The 19847-nt window shown below is 33.5% G+C and overlaps 3 protein-coding genes across 4 annotated transcripts in view; 1 reads left to right on the top strand and 2 right to left on the bottom strand.

Annotated features, from left to right (window-relative positions):
• Window positions 1-518: 518 nt before the first annotated feature.
• LOC149481955 (WD repeat-containing protein 89) lies at window positions 519-5210 on the bottom strand. The gene is made up of 7 exons (XM_089705135.1): window positions 4966-5210; window positions 4632-4855; window positions 3898-4073; window positions 2910-3173; window positions 1829-1920; window positions 1175-1277; window positions 519-686 (listed from the first exon to the last, which is right to left on the bottom strand). The coding sequence occupies exons 1-7, from the start codon at window positions 5112-5114 to the stop codon at window positions 555-557; spliced, it is 1140 nt and encodes a 379-aa protein (XP_089561261.1). The 5' UTR covers window positions 5115-5210; the 3' UTR covers window positions 519-554.
• A 543-nt stretch (window positions 5211-5753) lies between these two features.
• LOC149481954 (translin-associated factor X-interacting protein 1-like) lies at window positions 5754-11701 on the bottom strand. Its single transcript, XM_089704656.1, has 11 exons — window positions 10583-11701; window positions 10272-10409; window positions 9310-9494; window positions 8841-9016; window positions 8450-8576; window positions 8110-8218; window positions 7728-7897; window positions 7183-7378; window positions 6461-6613; window positions 6153-6327; window positions 5754-5953 (listed from the first exon to the last, which is right to left on the bottom strand). The coding sequence occupies exons 1-11, from the start codon at window positions 11507-11509 to the stop codon at window positions 5787-5789; spliced, it is 2523 nt and encodes an 840-aa protein (XP_089560782.1). The 5' UTR covers window positions 11510-11701; the 3' UTR covers window positions 5754-5786.
• Window positions 11702-12860: 1159 nt separating this feature from the next.
• Window positions 12861-19847, top strand: part of RanBPM (Ran-binding protein M) — a 36019-nt gene continuing 29032 nt past the window's right edge. Inside the window, exon 1 of one of the 2 annotated variants that reach the window (XM_089704785.1) lies at window positions 12861-13092. In XM_089704785.1, the coding sequence (XP_089560911.1) occupies window positions 12900-13092 (193 nt within the window). In that variant the 5' untranslated portion in view covers window positions 12861-12899. The remainder of the gene's footprint in view (window positions 13093-19847) is intronic. The other variant, XM_089704786.1, reaches the window with a different exon arrangement.

Raw genomic sequence — 19847 nt, 5'->3', positions numbered from 1 at the left:
ATTCTCAGAGTTACCCGATATGCACAGAAAATTTCATGAGAATCGGTCCACCCGTTTCGGAGGAGTATGCAGACTAACATTGTGACACGAGAATTTTATATATTACTAGCGGTCCGCCCCGGCTTCGCCCGTGGTACATATGAAAAATAGATGTTGGCCGATTCTCAGACTTACCCGATATGCACAGAAAAATTTCATGAGAATCGGTCCACCCGTTTCGGAGGAGTATGCAGACTAACATTGTGACACGAGAATTTTATATATAAGATTATAAGATATTATAAGATCTTCACCGTGTGTGACGCGCTTTATTCTTGTAATGATTGTACTGTAAAATAATATCTCAAAGATATATTTTTTGCGATTATTTTTTTATAATACTTATGTAGTTAATTACTCCATTGTTAAAACAAAAATTAAAATCCCAAATGGAGTGCCACAAGGTTCTAACTTAGGTCCTTTGCTATTCATAACTTATGTTAATCATGAAATAGGTGATATAATAAAACGAATTAAAATAGGGTTCTATACATTTATTGGCTATATTTATACAATTAATACGGTCGGTGCCTGTGCTCGTGCTGTCGGTTGTTTATCTTGCAGTCAGTGGGTTTGGTCTCTGATGTGACGTCAGCTTTCCACACACTTATTAGACCAGATTCTCCCGTTGTGATCATTAAATCTCTCTGTAATTAGAAAATATAATATATGTTTAATAAAAAAAAAATACGTGTGGCACTCGAGTACTGACACGGTAAAGCTATTGCATAGCATCGCATCGCTGTGCCCGTTCGAGTGGGGGGTGTTAGGTTTTCTCGCTACGGAATTTTTACATTCGGACGCCGCGCTCTTTATTTTTTATACATATATTTTAATTCTTTAAGTCAGTAAAATCACATTTCTTGATGAGAATAAAGTATCTTTAAACTAAATTCTAAATCGCGCAAGTGATAACTCACCATACACTGTATAAGAATACTAATATTATAAAGCTGAAGAGTTTGTTTGTTTGAACGCGCTAATCTCAAGAACTACTGGTCCGATTTGAAAAATTCTTTTGGTGTTAGATAGCCCATTTATCGAGGAAGGCTATATATCATCACGCTAAGACCAACAGGAGCGGAGCAATTCGGGTAAAACCGCGGAGCACAGCTAGTAGGAATATAAAACTTACAGCACTATCATAATGGCAGCAGCGGACCACCTGCTTGTTCTTGTTGAAGTCAGTCGCGGGCTGTAAGCGCTTGTCCGATATCGTCAGTGAGCGTAGTACGTTGCTAGAACATTAATTAATTAAAGTTTTTTTATTTGTATAGAAACAGTAGTAGTAGTACTTTTTATGGTTTAATGGTATTCAAATTCTTATAAGTATTTGAAAGATTTTAATAAAAAAACGAGTAAGGCACGAGAGAAACCGTATAGTTCAGCTTAATTTTAGTGTGATAAATGGTAAGGCGAAAGACGCAGGTTCGATTCGGGTTTTCATTTACACCCGAACTGCGTTTTTGAATTGTGGTACCCAGAATTTATTAATTACTAGCTTACCACTCGCGGCTTCGCCCGCTTTGTCTAAAACCTAATAAATTATATACTAAAACCTTCCTCTTGAATCACTCTATCTATTAAAAAAAACCGCATCAAAATTCGATGCGTAGTTTTAAAGATTTAAGCATACAAAGGGACATAGGGAAATAGGGACAGAGAAAGCGACTTTGTTTTATACTATGTAGTGATAGTGAAGAATCAGATTAGTTCGAAATAAAAATTCCCCATACATTCAAAACCTACAGGATACACTTTTAAGATAAGTTATTATCAAATCACTTACCCTTCCCCGGCATGTGAGCCAGCGAGCAGGCAGTGCGTGTTGTCGGACAGACTGAACGTGTCCACCAGGTAGCACTCGTCGTCTCGGCTCCTCTGGAATATTAAATATTATTGTACATTAAACACTCTAATAGATTTTATTTCCCATAATTTTTGACGTGACAACGTCTTATAATTCGATAGAGCCGGTTGCACGCACGAAAAAACATGACTCATGCGGCGTTACCTCGCTCTGAGGCGTTCCATGTAAGGCTTGAAGTGCAAGCGAGAGCGCGGAACGAGCGACAAAGAAGCACAATCGAACGTTGTCACGTTCAACTATCGTCAGTAAACCGACTTTACAGACAACCAATTTTTTTTTGTACTGTCGCATTCAAACATTACACATACAATAAAAATACAGTGATATTTATACTAAACAATGACTATTTGAGATTTTACCTGCAACTTCATTCTCTGAGATAAAAAAAAAAAACTTCATTCTCACTTAAACCTTAGAAGTTGTTTAGTAGATTTAGGTTCGGTTCCAGTAAATCATAGTAGTAATTTTAACTTTCACCAAAAAGTTATATCCATTACTTCCTACTTATATTATACTAGCTTTCCGAACGCGGCTTCGCCCGCTTTGTCTAAAACTTAATAAATTATACATATATTAAAACCTTCTTCTTGGTGTTTTCTCTGTCTTTGGGTGTAAATTATCTATATAAAAATTTATTTAAAATTATATATGTATGTTTATCACCCATCTGGATTCCATAACACAAGCGAAAGTTTAGTATGGGATCAGATCGTGCTGTGTGTTAACATTGTCCTCAAATATTTATGTATAGAACATGTAGCAGAGCAAGTAAAAACACCATTAAAAAAATTGGTTGTTTGTAAAGTAGGTTTACGATCGAGATGTTTACGTGATAACGTCTTATTGGTGGCAGCGCTCGAGATGAGACGGAAGATCGGTCCGTCTCTCTCTCGTTATACCTGCGATCGCGCTCGTGAGGTTTTGGTGTGACACAAGTTTCTGAACATGTCACTCGACTAAAACGATTTTAAAAACGTTATCACGTTAAAAACTTGAATACCTTAATATTCCTAGCCACTTTATCCCGTCCGTACTCCTTCACCCTATCCCCCGTGGTGGTGTTCCACAGCTGCAGATCATTGGACTGCGTGATGCAACTGATCCTCTCCCCATCTAACCAGGTGATCTTTTCTACCGAGTTCTCAATATTGAGAGAATATGCCAGCGCCTCGTCTTCTTGCTGTTCCACGAGGTTGAATATGTTTATGAGCCCGTCGGAACTTCCTGATGCTAGCACTGTGTTTGTGTTCGGCTTGAATTTTACCTGTAATGTTTGAGGTGATAGAAGTAAAAGTAAATTAAATATTTAGTCTAAAAGTATTTTTATTTATTATACACTAGTTGCGCCCCGCGGTTTCACCCGCGTGGCTCCGCTCCTAGCTCCGCTAGCATGATGGTATATAGCCTTTAGCATTCTTCGATAAATAGACTATCTTACACCGAAAGAATTTTTCAAATCGGACCAGTAGTTCCTGAGATTATTGTGTTCAAACAAACAAACTATCAGCTTTATAATATTAGTATAGATTCAAGAATGAATTGAGAAAGTTTAGTAAAATTTTATTGACATAAAAGTTACTCTATATCCTACAACTGATATAAAAATAAAAGTTTGGAATATGTTGAATAGACATTTATGGTGCATTACCAGCATTAGGGTCATTCCGGATGACGGGGTTAATGCAATAACGTTAAATTAATATGTAACAAGTGATTGATATAAACAAATATGAATAATATTGTTATCAAACCCGTTTATTTTCATGCGATGCCTTCATGATACACACAATAAAACGATGCTCTGAAGTGGTATTCACAATTTACTGAATTACCCGTCATCCGGAATTCCTAGAATGCACGAATTACTTTTCCTACTTTAAACCGCTATTCACGATTTCAATTCATTAGTTTCTTCGTCACAAGTTTTTTCAATAGTTACCAACTTTACAATGCCTCACATTCCTGTGTTACATTAATAATGCTAATACCTGAGTTATATCATCAGTATGGCTCTCCCAGTATCCACCGAGAGGGTCGGCAGATCTTGGGTCCCAGAATACAATGTAGGAGTCCTCCTTCACCAGCTGACTGCCGCTGCAGAACACATTGCCTATGTCTGATATATCCATACACTCGTAGGGACGTATCTGACAGTCTGATTCTTCTGAAATTGGTGATATGCAAGTTTTGTTGAAAATTATGTTTAATTAATATAGATACAGTAACTTGCTTGATTTTTTACATGAAGGATTATTTTTAAGATATTTAAATACAACTTTTTTGGATGAGAATCATTTAAATGACTGTGTGAAATACAAAATTTAATTAAAACTTTATTTTACTCATTAGTCTATTCTGTAGAAAAAAGTATTCAATACAGTATTATACCAAAGTGCTAATTTATAATAGAAAAAGTATGTATATCCAAATGAATGCAGGTGTGATTATCAGAAACATTTTAATTTCCACATTCATTATTTGAGAATTATTTTATTAAAGTGAAACTTTTATTACATTGTCTCAAACTTTTTGGTCTGTGTAGCGCATGTCGCGTGTATCGCGGCTGCCGAGTAGGTATACCTTCTCAGCAGCCGACCGTCATGCGACACGCTACACAAAGCAGTGTTCGGAACCGTTCGAACAGTTTCACTTTTACCGTGGTTTCATAAAACCACACAACATTTTTTATTTTATAGAAATTGTAATTGAAAATATATCATACCTCTATATTCCTGTATACAAGCGCCATTCGCTCTTGTATCCCATAATTTGATCAATCCATCGAGGCCGGTCGAAAATAGAAGGAAATCATCAATAGGATGGAACACCACCTCCGTGAGTGTCTTGTCATGCCCACTCAAGTGACACACTGATCGTAGAGCTGTGTTAGTTAACTCGTATACTTCTATAGTGTTGTCTTGTTGACTGACTGCTACTTTTAAAGACCTACAAGTTTCACGAGCTTTCGTTAATATATATTATTTTTATTCATAAGAATGTGATTTGTGAATCTTAGTAGTCTATAGTTAGTTGAAAAATAAGATATCCTTACTTACTTTGTAACACTCAATTTATTTATATACGATCTTCGAAGTGTAACTGCAGTTTCGGTTAATAAGTTATATTTCTTACTAAATTGTTGTTCCAGTTCTTCAGCCGATACAATGTCTCGGTCGATTTCATCATTTTCTATGATATCACTCATTTTTGCATTATATATTTAACTTTTTAATTTAAAAACACGTTTTTACGGTATAAATAATAACAAAACAATGTGTTTTCTAAATTTCAAAAGTCAAAACTGCACTCGCACATGTCAAAACTCAAAAGCGATCGATTTTTAGCCATATTGATTTGACAGGTGACACATTAAAAAAAGTTTATAGTTTTTGGACGAATAAAGCGGCCCATTCTACCCCCGACTATCATACAAATATGACCGTATAAAAGAATGAGCGGATGGTACAAGAAAAAAAAGTAAATTATTTATGAATTTAATATTTATAGCCTAAGGGCGTATTCAGAAAGAAAGCTTGAAACTTATAAGCGCTTATCGGCGCTTGTCATGTTCATATATTTTCCTGCGCGGGTTACCAGCACTGACAGGAAAATATATGAACATGACAAGCGCCGATAAGCGCTTATAAGTTTCAAGCTTTCTTTCTGAATACGCCCTAAGTTTATAGCGCTTTAAATGGCATTCAAATATATTTTTTATAGAATAGAAAGATTTCAACCCTTGAATTTCATAGCTTTTTCATAGCTTAATATTTGCAACTATATGGCAATTTATGCACATTTTTTGGAGATAAATTAATTGAATTTGAATAAATAAAATTCAAAGTACTGGTCATAAAATATATTTAAATTTAGTTATCTACTTATAATGTCGTCTTTTAGCCTTGTAGCGAGGTCCGACTCTTTCTATATCGCCTGTCGCTAGCCGGGATACTATAGTACGAAGAGGTAATGGACAGATGGCACTCAATTCAGAAGAATGGTCCGAGAATGCCCAACGAATATATCTCTCCATGCGAATGTGGTCTGAAATTAAGTGATTAAATAAAAGGATTTCAAGAATTACTTTATACTAGCAAAATGCACTATTACTTTTATGAGATAAAATATGTAATAACTTGTTTGTAAATAAACAGTTTACGAAAACCACAAACTGTGCCACAAATTTATGTATCAGCTGTGTATTAGTTAACATACATCCGTTAAGATAAACATTGATACTAACTGATAGCCGGGTCGATAACAGCAAAAGCCCGTTTCAAATTATCGACGCTAACAACTCGGTTGCCATGGCGACCGCCCAACTCAGCTACCACTTCACGAATGTACTTATCCTGTGCGATCTGTCGTTGCCGAAATAATTCGCGAGCTAAATCCACTCGGTCGAAACCTTCTTCGTTCTAAAATAATTGTTATATTTTAATAAATACTTACTATGATTCTTTAAAATTTGGGTTATGATTTTTTATCTCGATCTATAATCAGAAAAGATCTTTATATCTCGAGAAAAAAATGGCAAAAAATATGACTTACTTCATGAAATAGTTTGTCTAGGTTGATTTCATTACAATTCAGTTTTATTTTGAGCTGTTTCTTAACAACATCCATAAGATTTTTTAAGTCAACCTCACTTTTTAATGGAAACGTATTCCGTGCTATTTTTTCAAACTCTTCTATGGTTATTGTCTGCAAAAAAAAACAGCAGTCAAAAAACTCTGTTACAACAATAGAAGAAAACATAACAATAAATGTTTCTTTCTTTCTTTCTTTCAATACTTTTGTGATTCCACCCTGTAAGGTAAATTAGGTATAATAATGGGAAATGATTGGCAGTTATTTTCCTACTAAAATTTGATCTTTTTATTAATAGGTAGTTAATATGAAATAATAATTTTTACTGAACTTGAAGAGAACAGAGAACTTAATATAGAAAGTTTTACAACATTTAAATTATCAGTTTAAACTTTAAAGCATTAAAACGCTTAGGTACATAAATTCATCAGCATAACTAAGGGCACAGGTTTGAATCCCGCCTCACAATAAAAAATTTTTGAAGTGAAAACTTCTTTAGCGGCGTTGAGCACTTTTTCTGTAATGGGTATAAAATCTTAAACTCGCGTCAGGACACGTGACCTGATCGAAAAAGTGTAAGACGGATACCATTCCAAAATACCAAACATGCTCAACGTTAATAATCAAGTTTTCACTTCTGCCGGCACTCCCGGAGTGCAACCCGTCTTTTTTTTATTATATACCTCTCCATCCCTACTCTGCCTATACAGCTGGTCCCTCAGCAGCAGCCAGTGCGCCCGCAGCCCCCAGTACACGTCCTCGCTCAGGTGGCCGTGCAGCACGCCCCAGAACAGGCGCACTTGCGGCTCGTCGAGCATCTGCTCGGCGCCCGCGCACACGTTGTACGCCCATTCCGCGCGGACTGAAGGTTGCTGATAGCTTGGTTATTTTAAATACATATATTAATTATTCGATTTTTTTGTACAATAAAACGGGTTGGTTAAAACATTGAGGGGACTGAAAGGAGCTTTGTTATAATTTTTGAATTTATTTCCAGGAACAGCATATTTAAATGTTCGAAAATAAAAGAAAAATCAATGAATTATGAAACTGTACAATATTGGCGCACTTTAATTTTTTTTTTGAGTTCAATTGAAATGTGATTATTTTTAATATTTAACCCAAAAATAGTCAGCTTCGAAAACTAGTACGAGATAAAGTTTTCCGAAAATACTTATGTACCTATTGCTCATACTAACGTAAAGTAATTAAAAGGATATAAACTCACCGATGCTCAAAATACTTAGTAACATAATCCTGCATGGACATCTCCTGTCCGTGTTTCATCTTGCTGAACCAAATGTCGTTGATAACGACGCTCACTTCCCGCCGCGAGAGCCGCAGGTTGCGCACTTTGCCTTCATACCGAAGGTACGGTGGTATCACTGGGTCTAAACCCTTTGAAAAGTTTATGGATTAATAATTAGCTATGATAGTTGTTGACAGGAAGAAAGTAGTTCAAAAAATAAATACATAGTTAATTTATTATTAGTGGTGGTTGGTCTCGATCACCAATACTGGCAGAATAATAATTTCACATTAAAACCATACAAACTACGTACAAATGTGAATAAAAAGTCTGCATATAATAACAATAGTTTCACACTAACAAGGCCATCAAAGTACTCCAGATGTTCGCTCTCAGCAGCTGGACCCAACTCCTTGAGCAACGCGCGAAGCTTGTCGCGAGATGACAATCCACTTGCTAACTGCCACCACCTGAATGAAATGGTTTTAATTAAGATTTTTTATCTACGTAAAACATAATATAGTAGGTCTAATCCCTCTTCAAATAAATACTTTACAAATAATCTTTTCGAAAACGGCTGACCGGATTTACATAATTTTAAGCATAAGTACCTATTACAGTTTCGATTTACACATATTTTGTTAGGTATGTGATTACCACTTGAGTAAATTCGCGTATGAATTTAAATTATTTGCTTTTACCTCTCTCGACCACCTCCAATAAAGTCAGCGCAGATATCCCAGTGAGGCCTGGGAGTACCAGCCCTTTCTAGTTCCCTGCAACGTTCTTTACATTCTATTAATTCTTCCTCCGTACTTTTCTTTTGAGCTGCAAGTTTTACAAATTTTATTCAAATAACAAACAAGTCTAAGAGGCGGGAATTATTAATTTATTCGGTTTTTTGTATAAACGAAATAAAACTGTATGATTTTTCTTGTGCAGAAAACATGGTAAAAAATAGCCGCATCGGTCGATCCACTCTCGAGCTGATTGTTTAGAAATACGATTAAGTTTATTGGAAAGGGTTTAGTTAAAAATAATTATCAGTGCACAAGAAATATTGTTTGTATAATAAATTCAAGCCACCCGTACCTAAAATGCGTTTATGATTATTCTGCAAAGCATCATACTCAGCATGTATCGCATGCAACTGTTTCTCCAGGTCGCAGTATTTGGTATCAAGCCAGTCGTACTCGCGCCGAGGTACTGTTTCTGAGTACTCTTCCTTCATTCTAGTTAGTTCGCTTTGATTTGATGATAATTGTTCTCTGTAATGTTCACAGAAATGCTATGATCAAATCAAATTAAATCTTTTGAATAATTTCATTTATAACAATCAAAATCGTCGAAAATTTTATAAAAAGTACATTTTTCATATATTCCTTAAAGATTAATTTTTAATTTTCTTATTTCTAGGGCATACCCTAGAGAATGAATGTTTGATAATTTTGAAAACATAAGAAAAGTTTTAACCTGAAGCTAGATCCCGTATAATACTTAACTATAAAATATACTCGTATGCCAATAATTATTTAGCATAAACGCAATTTAGATATCATACCGACACTTATCAAGAGCAATTCTCAGGACGACTGGATCGCCTTGACCATCTTCTACGATATAAACTTTTCCTCCATCTAATTCCTTCAGCTTTAGGTGTAGGGCTACATTTTCAAAGTAGAGTGTGTAGCGCGCGTCTCGTTCCCGCATGAGCGAGAGATAGTCGGAGAAGTTATCGTCTTTTAGCTAAAAAATTATAATTGTTATAGATTTGTATATTCTTCTTTCTGTTTAAATATAAAAAAATGAAATTAAAAATAACAATAAACAATGATTTTTTTTTAAATCGCAATTGCCCGTTAGTCGTAGTGTAAATGTACATTGCATGTCCCTAACTAATTTTCATATATCTAAAATTTCCCGCGATAATTTTGACACTAGTCGCCTAGTCGCATTCTTATTTTTTTAATGTAGGTACAAATAATTCATCATCTATTCAATTTTACAATAATTATCCATGTTGAGAATATATTTAATATTTCCTTTTGTTAAATCTTAACAAAAATATATCTTGTTTATGAAGCTTGTTTGAATTAATAAAATCTATATCGTCATCATGCGACGTGTTATAAATAATAGGTATTTATTCATTTCATTTAAATGTTTAGGTGTACTAACAATAAAAGTAATTATTAAATTAACTAATGACGGTATGAAATTGAAAAAATACTTAAATATTTAATGCCTTAATTTCGTCATGGGACTAATTAGGATATTATTTTTATCATAAGATAATTATGAACCATTACATAATATCTCATAACATTCACGATAAAATAATTATAAAATCTAGAGGCATCTTTGAAATAAAAACAAACACATAACATAACACATATAATAAAAACATAGGAACAACATTTTATAATAATTACAGCATGTAAATATTATCATAATTATTCTAATCAGACTATTTGTAAGCACAACTTGACATATCAGTCAATAAACATTGCAGAGATAACAAACCTTTCCATAGTCTTTCTTTAATTTAGTAATCTCAAAGTTCAAGTTAAGATTCTCTTCCCGCAAGTCATTATTTTCTTTAATCAATGATTTAATTCGATCATCATATTGCTTTTTATGAGCAGATATTCCAAATGCTTTCTGAAATATATGATTAATAATAAAAAAATATAATGAGATTATAACAATTAAAAATGTCAAAACTTAAACTATATACTACTTAACAATAAATTAAATTGGATAGATAGAACAGAATAGCAAATGCTGGTTAAAATTGGTAAAATAAGTTATTTCTTTTCCATCCAAGCATCCACTTCTTTTCTAATGCTTGATATATCTTCGCAGTATGTTCTGCAGCAGCCTCCAATGTACTTCACGTTGAGATTCAACCATTCTGGCACAAAAGTATAGAGGGGTTCGCAGTGATCATCCTTCCAACCAACAGTAGGATCATATTTTTCACCAGAATTAGGATAAGTGACTACAGGTATTTCTCTCATGTTCTTAATCAGGTTGGCAACAATTTTAGGGGAACAACAATTCATTCCAATAGCCAAAAGTTGCTCAGAGTTGGCTTTCCAACACTTTTCGGCCACTTCTTGGAATTTCTCACCGTGAGCGAGGCTTGCACCGTCTTTGCAACTAAAAGATATCCATGCTTTTGTTGATGGATACTCCTTTAACATGTTGACAAGAACTAAAGCCTCTTTCTCACCAGGTATTGTCTCAAATGCTAATATATCTACTCCTGATTCTATCAAAGCATCAATGCGAGGTTTGTGCCAGTTTCTAATGGTCTCCTCTGATGTTTTGTCAATATAAGTCCCACTGTACTCGGAACCATCGTTCAGAGCCGCTCCAAACGGGCCAACAGATCCAGCTATTAATATATTTCGTGTAGGTAATGTACCTTGGCATTCCTCAAGATATTTTTTTCTGGCTTCTTTGGCTAGAGCCACGGCGCGTTTAATTAACGAACAGCCTTCTTCAGGTGATATTTTGAGATGTTTAACAAACGCACCAATAGACGCTTGATAAGTATTCGTAGAAATAATATCGGAACCTGCTCGAAGGAAATCCAAATGCGTTTTCATAACATCCTCAGGATTTGTTTGAAGGAAACGCGATGTCCACAGGGGATCCCCATCAGATGTAGTACCGACATGTCGAGATATTTGTGATGAAAATCCTCCATCTAATACAAATACTCTCCGATTAGCATCTTCATACGTAGCACTCATGTCGCATGAAAATTTATTTGTGTATGTTTATATATAAATTAAATTGTTGATATAATAATGCTTGAATTTTTTAAATATTAATATATTCTTCATATAACACAATTTAAAATAGATTCGATATGTACTGATAACAGAAAAATAAACAACAAGGAACTTCAAACAAACGCTGAAAACAAAATATGATTGAATTTGAATTATGAATTTATGATTTGAATGAATTTTGAAAGTTGCGTTGCACTAATGTCAAATGTCAATTATCAAAATTTTTTTTTTACTTTCTTCTTGGCAAGAAGACATGTCTATTTGTCAGTGTCAAAAATTCATTGAAATTGGCAAGGAAATTCGGCCTTTTGTTTCTCTGACGTGCTGACGACTAATATTTTAAGTTTATCTATTTTACAGTAAATTTACAAATCTTACAATATATTTATCTAATAAATTTGTTATATTATTAAATATTATTGCGTATGATCAGTATGGAAATATAAACCTTAAACCGTAATAAATAGATAAACTAGGATAAACTGTATTTAAATATAATAGGAAAATAGAAACTGTATTTAAATATAATAATTCTGAATTGTATTATATTACGAACTTACGTCTTGTGCTATAAATTGAGATATGCGCTCATCTCTTATATGCAGAGAATTTTCATACGCACTTTTAATATCTTGCAATATAGCAGAATAAGTTATGGAACTCCGAATTAAATTTTGAAAACCCTCTCGATATATCTGAAAAATAACCGTTAAAACAATTAATTAAGTGGGTAAATAAGAAAACAGGCATTCGTATTATGCTTCTCCTTGCTAACTCACTTTAAGAATTTCGTCGAAATTCTTTTGGCGTTTTTCAAGTAGTTCGCTCTTATTGCGTTTAACGTGTTTTAATTTTTGAGCAACATTCTCCTCAATTTCTCTTAGATATTTTGGATTATTCAGCAACATATTTAAAATAATTAGGAGAATCTTTTTCTAATACTTTATTCTGTAAAAGATTCTCTAGATAGTTTCTAAAGTGATTATCTAAAACAAGCTTTCAGTGTAATGTATAATCAGTGATAACTGATTAATGATACGGGTTATTTTAGATAAGGTTTATGAAAAAACTAAATAGAGAATGGATAAATATTATAATTTTTTACATTTATGTCACTTCTTGGAAGTACAGTATGCTTTTAAAAGATATGCATAGATGAAAAACCTGTGTGAATAACCATGTATTATATCCACGGAGTTCGGAATCGCTTGGAACAGGCATAATAAAATATAATTTATATTTGGCAACATTATATTTCAGACTTCTCTATGGTGTCTTACCAACATTGAGAAAACACAATACAATTGGATGTGACGTCATTGACAGGCAAGAAGTACGGAAATCAGAAATGGCTGCGATGGGTAGTGGACGAGGGACGATGGATTCCCAAAATCAAGTGCAAAGTGATTCAGTAGATCGTTTAAAATTGCTTTATCCAAATGTGAATGAAGATGAAACTCCTCTGCCAAGATCATGGAGCACAAAAGACAAATTCAGCTACATCGGGCTATCGCAAAATAATCTTAGAGTGCACTACAAAGGTAAGAACTTTCAAGGTTTGTTTATGGAATAGTTATTTGCGAATCTCTTTATTAATGCACTCGGTATTGTCCATATACTAGAATAATGTTTGCGTAGGCTTACAGGTATTAATTTAAATGACGTGTCAGCATTACTAACGTAATGTTAGGCTTGAATTTGTCCCGTCAGTCAAACAAAGAAATCAGCTGATCGTATATTTTGTATCAACACACGATAAAATGTTAATGCGTTTGTTATTTGTAGACTCCTTCGTATGAAAAGCTTAGTTTCTGTCATCTGAGTATTTAAATAAATAAATTGTACGGTTAAATAAGGTCTCTCCTAATTCGTATAATCTTATATTCAAGAATTATTTTCGTTCTATATTTCGCGTCATTTATAAAACTAATCGCGTCATTACTAATTGTACAGCATGTTCCAATCTAAATTATATCGTATATATTACATTTAGTTTTATTAAATAATAAAAAAGAACTATTATATTACTTAATACAATATGTTTGGATTATTACACTAGTTTTATTCAATACCCCACAAAACCAGTGATACTTTTCTTTGTTGTGTAATAGTTTTATGGGAAATTAATTTATTTTCCGTAAGTGAATTTGCACATATGCCCATTTCTATAGTCTTATCAAGTATTGATTTTTCCTGGCCTTGCAGTTGAAATTGGTAGTTAATGATATTATTTAACAAAACTTAATATATATATTATTTGATATATTTAAGTACACTTAAAAAAATATAATATCTATATTATATATCTATTGACTGGCACTCTAACAAGGGACTACTGAAAATCAGACCTTCACAACAAGTGCAGCACATTATGGTTGAGATTTACATTGATGATTTTATCTGATTAATAAATAGATTTTCTTCATGGACCCATAGATGATTTCACATTTTAAACAATTGTTTAGGAACCAAACCTGAATTCTTGGTTGTTTTGTTGTTCACTAACCGCTGTTCCAAGAAAGTGATATTTCCTTGATGCTTTAGCCAACAACCTATTGGACATTTGTATTTTCATTTCATTTTTGTTGTGTGATAGTAAAATGGAAGGTATCTTCATCTCTTTAGGGGTTTTGTCTTAAAAAGCGACTACAAGGGTCAAGGCATATCAAAAATCAAAATGATGTATTGACGTTTATTCAATACAATTTTTATACTGACATTTATTTATCCAAAGGCCTTTCAAATTGGCACATTGTATATTCATTTACAGAGGAAAAGCCTAACAGGCTTTTCAAATACATTCATATTGTTTTAATCCGTCAGTCCTCGGATCACAGACACAATAGAAAATCTATTGTGTCTCGGCCCGATCGGGCCGCTCGGTGGTCAATGGGTTAAATAACAGAAGACACATTAGCATTAAAAATGTTTATTTGTTATTGAAACATGATTATCATCTTAAATAATAAAACAAATAGCTAAATGTGTTGGTAAGCACAAAACTCGAGAACAGTTGAACCGATTTTGTTGATTCTTTATTAATAATATTTCTTGAAGTACGAGTAAACATGTTAAATGGGCGAAGCAGAGGCAGACCGCTAGTTATTGATAAATAGATTCAATAATAATGGTGGCTAATCTTTATTCATATAAAAATGACTGCTGTTTTCCTTATTTTAAAAACTATTTCTTATCAGCAAGCTTGTTATTAAGATGTAGATGTGTGCTTTTTAATTTCATTAATATCTTGTTTTTTTGTTACAATAAAAATGTTTGAGACATTTATTATTGTATTGTATTGTATTATTTATTATAGATCAAATTGTATGAATAGCATTGAACTATTTGTTTTATTCACAAACGAATATAAAATGAATATGATTACAAAGAAAAATGATATTTTATCCAATTCCTTTACATGCATACATCATGTGCATTTGCAATGTTAAAAAAAACCAGTTAAAACATAAAACATTTATAAAAAACTTGTTTAATTCAGGAGTATTCATATCAATGCCCATCTATACTTATATTATAAAGCTGAAGAGTTTGTTTGTTTGTTTGAACGCGCTAATCTCGGGAACTACCGGTCCGATTTGAAAAATTCTTTCAGTGTTAGATAGCCCATTTATCGAGGAAGGCTATAGGCTATATATCATCACGCTAAGACCAACAGGAGCGGAGTAATGCGGGTGAAACCGCGGGGAACAGCTAGTAGGATATAAATATATAATAGAAGAAGCCAATATCTTATTGTTAACGCTACCTGCATGTGAAAGTCACATCCAAATTAGATGATGTGTTTGTGCAACATCACAAACTAAGATTTATAGAAAAGTTTTATAAGAAAATTATTTTACATTCATTAAGTGCAAAAGCTTTAATTGTATCTTTAACAACACACTTAATTTTTTAATCGAGGATAATGTCAATCTTCTAATAATATTATAAAGCTGAAGAGTTTGTTTGTTTGCTTGAACATTCTAATCTCCGGAACCATAGGCCCAATTTCAATGCTTACACTATTACATGGTCCATTTATCATCACGCTAATACCAATAGGAGCAGAGCAATGCGGGTAAAACCGCAGGGCACGGCTAGTTAGTTTAAATTGTTCACAGAATTGCTTAATATTACTAATGAAATATTTATGAATGTCTACAAAATAGCAACTAATCATATAAAAACTGGTTGCTTAATAAGTGATAATTACGCATATACTTAACATCAGGTGACCCATTTGATTGTTTCTTTTTCCTTGCAAATAACAAAAGAATTAATTTTCAATATTTTTTATTTATTAATTTTTATGGTTAAGTATTATAATATTAATGCATTTTTAATAATATTTAAACATAACAAATATTATATTGTTTTTTCTAAAATACTAATGACGTCATTTAGACACCATTCAATTTCGGTATAGTGAGGTATGTTTCAATTACAATTCGCAGGTCGCGGTTGTTGACCGTCCAGGTCTGCGCGCAAACCAATGAACTTTGCCTAAATTCGTCTAGACTCCGGTCTAGACTCCAGACAGGGGCTCCAAGGGTCTTAAAATAAAAGTACAATGTAACACGGTACCATATAGAAATGTAATTTCATTCACGAACAGAATTTTAAGGGTCGTAAATGAGGGCTTTTAGAATAAGAATAAAAGCTCTGTACGCTCTCCAGAGTCTTGTTGCACTTTGTAAATCATACTTTTCTTTTTGCCAAGGCTTCTGTGCTCGAAGTACACTCTAAATAAATTTCTTTCTCTATTTTCCCAGAGACAAGGATAGATGATACGTAAACCTTTGATAAAGCGAAATTAAATTTAAAAGTAAAAGATGTGTTCCCAAATTCGTAATGTGAAGAGGTGGTAATTAAGTAACTTTCACCAACAAACATAATTTTGAGCAATTCAAAATTACCGTTATGCTATGTTGTCTTACTATGCCGGTCTTAATTGTTTTCTTTTTCTTATTGAATAAAGCATATCAGTACGTATCTCCTAGAATAAAATAATACGATACAAAACAAACACGCTTCGCGACACGTCATAGTACACAGTGATTTGTTTCAGTCTGTTTAACAAAGCCTTCCAAAAGGCTATTTATATCCGTTGCCAGTTGCAGTGCCGATGCAGTTGATGTTATATTCATAATCGACGCCCCATAATGACCTGCGAATCGATCAGAAACATTTGGTTTTCTTTGTCTATGTGGTTTATTAGCTCCTACTGCGTTTGTAGCTCTCTATATATATTGTGTGCTATTTACTGTTGGCTTATATCTTGCAGGATTATATTATCTTTACTTTTAGGGTCGTATGCGGTATGACTATGTGGCATCGATATTTACGTTATCCATTTTTTAAAATAACTAATTTGTTGTCAACTTTAACGTAGACTTTTGTCTTTTGAGTTGATGAGTTTGAGTTATGGAACATATGGACGATAAAAACCCATGGAGGGTTGTCGCGTAAACCCCACAGGACAGTTCTTTGGCATATTATTACAATAGATGATGTAACATATTATGTATTTTGTAAAATTAAATTGTAAAACTGACATGATTTAAAAGAGCAACTATGGAGTTTCTTGCCGGTTCTTCTCCGTAGATACTGCTTTCCGAATCGGTGGTAATTGTTAAAATATGTAATGTTTCAAAAGTGCTTCTATAAGAAGTCTAATTGAATAAATAAATGTTTGAGTTTGAGTTATGAAATAGACTATAAGAAAAACACTAAAAGGGACAGGATTACGACGACCTAAAGTTGGTTAAAAGAGAAATAATAAGTGAGGAGTTCTTCAAGGCTTTTAACAAACTTGCATACTTTTGTTTAAGTAATTTAGCAAAAGAATGATTACGTATTCGCAAAGTATAGTCAAGACTTCTGTGTTCAAAGTATCGATATATCTTGTCGAACAGTGTTAGGTTTCAAAAACTCGTATTGATATGCGTATCACGAGTTACTTGATTATGCTTAGAATTGATTATTTCCGCGTCTTGCTTTGAAAACAAAGAATCGGACGGATCAGAGTTATTTGAAATAATCGGCGGCGGTTTTTAAATGATTGCCATTAATAACTATATCGTGCCAGAAAATAATATGATGAAACTATTAAGATAGTTACCTTAACCTTGTTACTAGATCCCGAAGTGAAAATATCAAAAAATTGTATGGAATTTAGTAGCCAATGCGGTTTGTCATGGGTTTTCAAAAAAAATATTTTTTTTATGAACCGAATAAATAAATCATGAAAGTGAAATTTATACGTCCATTCGCTATAATATCATTACTTACCTCTAAATTAATTTAATTTAACTGTTTAAGGATTTCTATTATTATAGAAATTGAGATTTCATTAAAGATAGGGGACGATACTACGTTCCGAATCTATATTTTCATTATCACAAACCAGGAAATTTTATAATTTGCAACAAAAAAGTGAAAAAGATCAGGAAAATTAAATCAGTATGGAAGACGAAAGAAGAGCTTTTTAATTCAGTATTCTTATATTAATAGGCGAATAAACTTGATGGGTTCAGTGTCGTTAAAGTATTGCTTATATTTCACCCTGAGGGATTGAAAGGTCGAGGGTGTAATGAGGTCGTGGTGCGCGTGCTTACTGAAAATTACCCCTCGTAAATCTATATGTGTCTATTAGGGTAAAATATGCGTATGGATAATCAGGACCTTTTTATTTAGAATTTGTTCAATGGATAAACTGGTGGCGAAATATAGAAGGCCAATCTTTAGACTAGCTAATATTACGAAGTTAGAACGTGCCTGAATTAAGTATTTGTCGTACTTTATTTGATTTATGGTGAAGAAAAAGTGAAACTACAAAGCCACACAAACAAAGACAAAGCAAAATGTACGTTTTTCATTACATTGCCTTATTCATAATATCCATTAAGTATATAAATCAATGTAATTTGTAAAGCGTCTTTGAAAGCTGGATTATATGCATCGTCGTGTTCCCTAGATTTGTTGAAAAGTGAATCACTTCGTACGTTGAATGCATGACAGATCACAGGGCTAATCTTAAGATCTTGCATCAAAGGCAATAGGGAGATTGCTTGCTAAATGTACTCTGGCTTCCTTTGTCTTTGTTACAAGTTGATGAACCGTGATACGAGTATGTTTAAATTATGTTGCTGTCGACTGGTGTTTTAATATCTTCAATTTTTCTCGATTGTGCTTGTTTGAAAGTTAGACCTGTTTCTAACAACATACATATTGTCTAACTCTATCCAAGTTTTCTTGGTTATTAGCCCGGTTTACACGCACACTCTTTACCGCGTGATTGAGTGCGCGGGATTGAACGCGGGAAAGCACGCGCGCTGAGAAAAGAGGAAAGATTGTGCGTGTAAACGATAATCACGCGCGATTGAACGAAGAAAAGCATGGCGCGTTGGAGTGTGTGCGGAGTGGACGCGCAATCTCGTTCTCTCTGTCATCGTTTAAATGCTCGCTCTTTCCCGCGTGAAAGCCGAATCGCGCGCGAAAGAGCGTGCGTGTAAACCGGGCTATTGGCTTCTATTTCACTAATTATGTTAAAAATTAGGTCAAAGAATTAACTAATTTCTAATTCAATTGTTTCCTTATAAATAATACAGTAGAAGTGTTTTTTACTATTTTCGTTTACTATTTTACTGGATATTTTTAAACAAATATTGACGTTATATACGAATTTTACTGCGTTTTGATGCTATATTTCATGAATATTGTAGGCGTGCACAATCCCTTGACCGTAAATAGAATACACAAGGTATTTGTGTCATGTCTTGCATCTGTTTAGCATGTTTTGCATTTTTAAATTTCCCCCGAGATTCAAGTTTAGAGGAAATTTCAGCGGTTATGGTACAAGTGAGACGCGATGATATATTAGTGGGGAAAGAAGGATGCAAGACTTGTGAGCACGTACCAACGAGTGCAAAATTAACTCCGCAGCAACTCAGACATGTACAAAAAGATTTCCTTACTGCGCCTCAAATAGACTCCTTAGTAGTGACGCTCGAGCCTGACATCTTATTATAAGTGATTCCTTAATTAAATGTGTTGAAATCTTGCTTCTCATTTCTCCAATAGGTGACGATTGTTTCTACATATTGCAACATTGTTCTACAAGAATTTAAAATGAATAGGAATTCAAAAATATCTCTGTATACATATAATTTCAATGGAGTAGTTGTTTTCGTATGAACTGAGCGTCCCATTTAGATGTCCTTATTTCAGTTGGTTTGTTTTTGAAAATGTTGAGAGCACGATAATTATGTCGGTAAGCTGAAGTAGTTAGGTTAAG

The sequence above is a fragment of the Colias philodice genome, chromosome 16 (assembly GCF_061535455.1).
Source record: "Colias philodice isolate Cphi_HAF_F1 chromosome 16, ilColPhil1 Martin Lab GWU primary, whole genome shotgun sequence".
In the NCBI taxonomy this organism is placed as follows: Eukaryota; Metazoa; Arthropoda; class Insecta; order Lepidoptera; family Pieridae; genus Colias; species Colias philodice.
Note: the sequence above shows the minus strand (reverse complement) of the source record. Positions and strands in the feature narration are given on the sequence as shown.

Excerpts from the sequence above, each read along its gene's own strand:
- LOC149481955 (XM_089705135.1), bottom strand. The coding sequence starts at position 5,114 with ATGAGTGATATCATAGAAAATGATGAAATCGACCGAGACATTGTATCG. Across the intron at positions 3,174-3,897 it reads ATACTGATGATATAACTCAG|GTAAAATTCAAGCCGAACAC; the intron begins GTATTAGCATTA and ends CAAACATTACAG. Across the intron at positions 687-1,174 it reads GCTGCCATTATGATAGTGCT|AGAGATTTAATGATCACAAC; the intron begins GTAAGTTTTATA and ends TTCTAATTACAG.
- LOC149481954 (XM_089704656.1), bottom strand. The coding sequence starts at position 11,509 with ATGAGTGCTACGTATGAAGATGCTAATCGGAGAGTATTTGTATTAGAT. Across the intron at positions 9,495-10,271 it reads TAAAGAAAGACTATGGAAAG|CTAAAAGACGATAACTTCTC; the intron begins GTTTGTTATCTC and ends ATAATTTTTTAG. Across the intron at positions 6,328-6,460 it reads TAGACAAACTATTTCATGAA|AACGAAGAAGGTTTCGACCG; the intron begins GTAAGTCATATT and ends CAATTATTTTAG.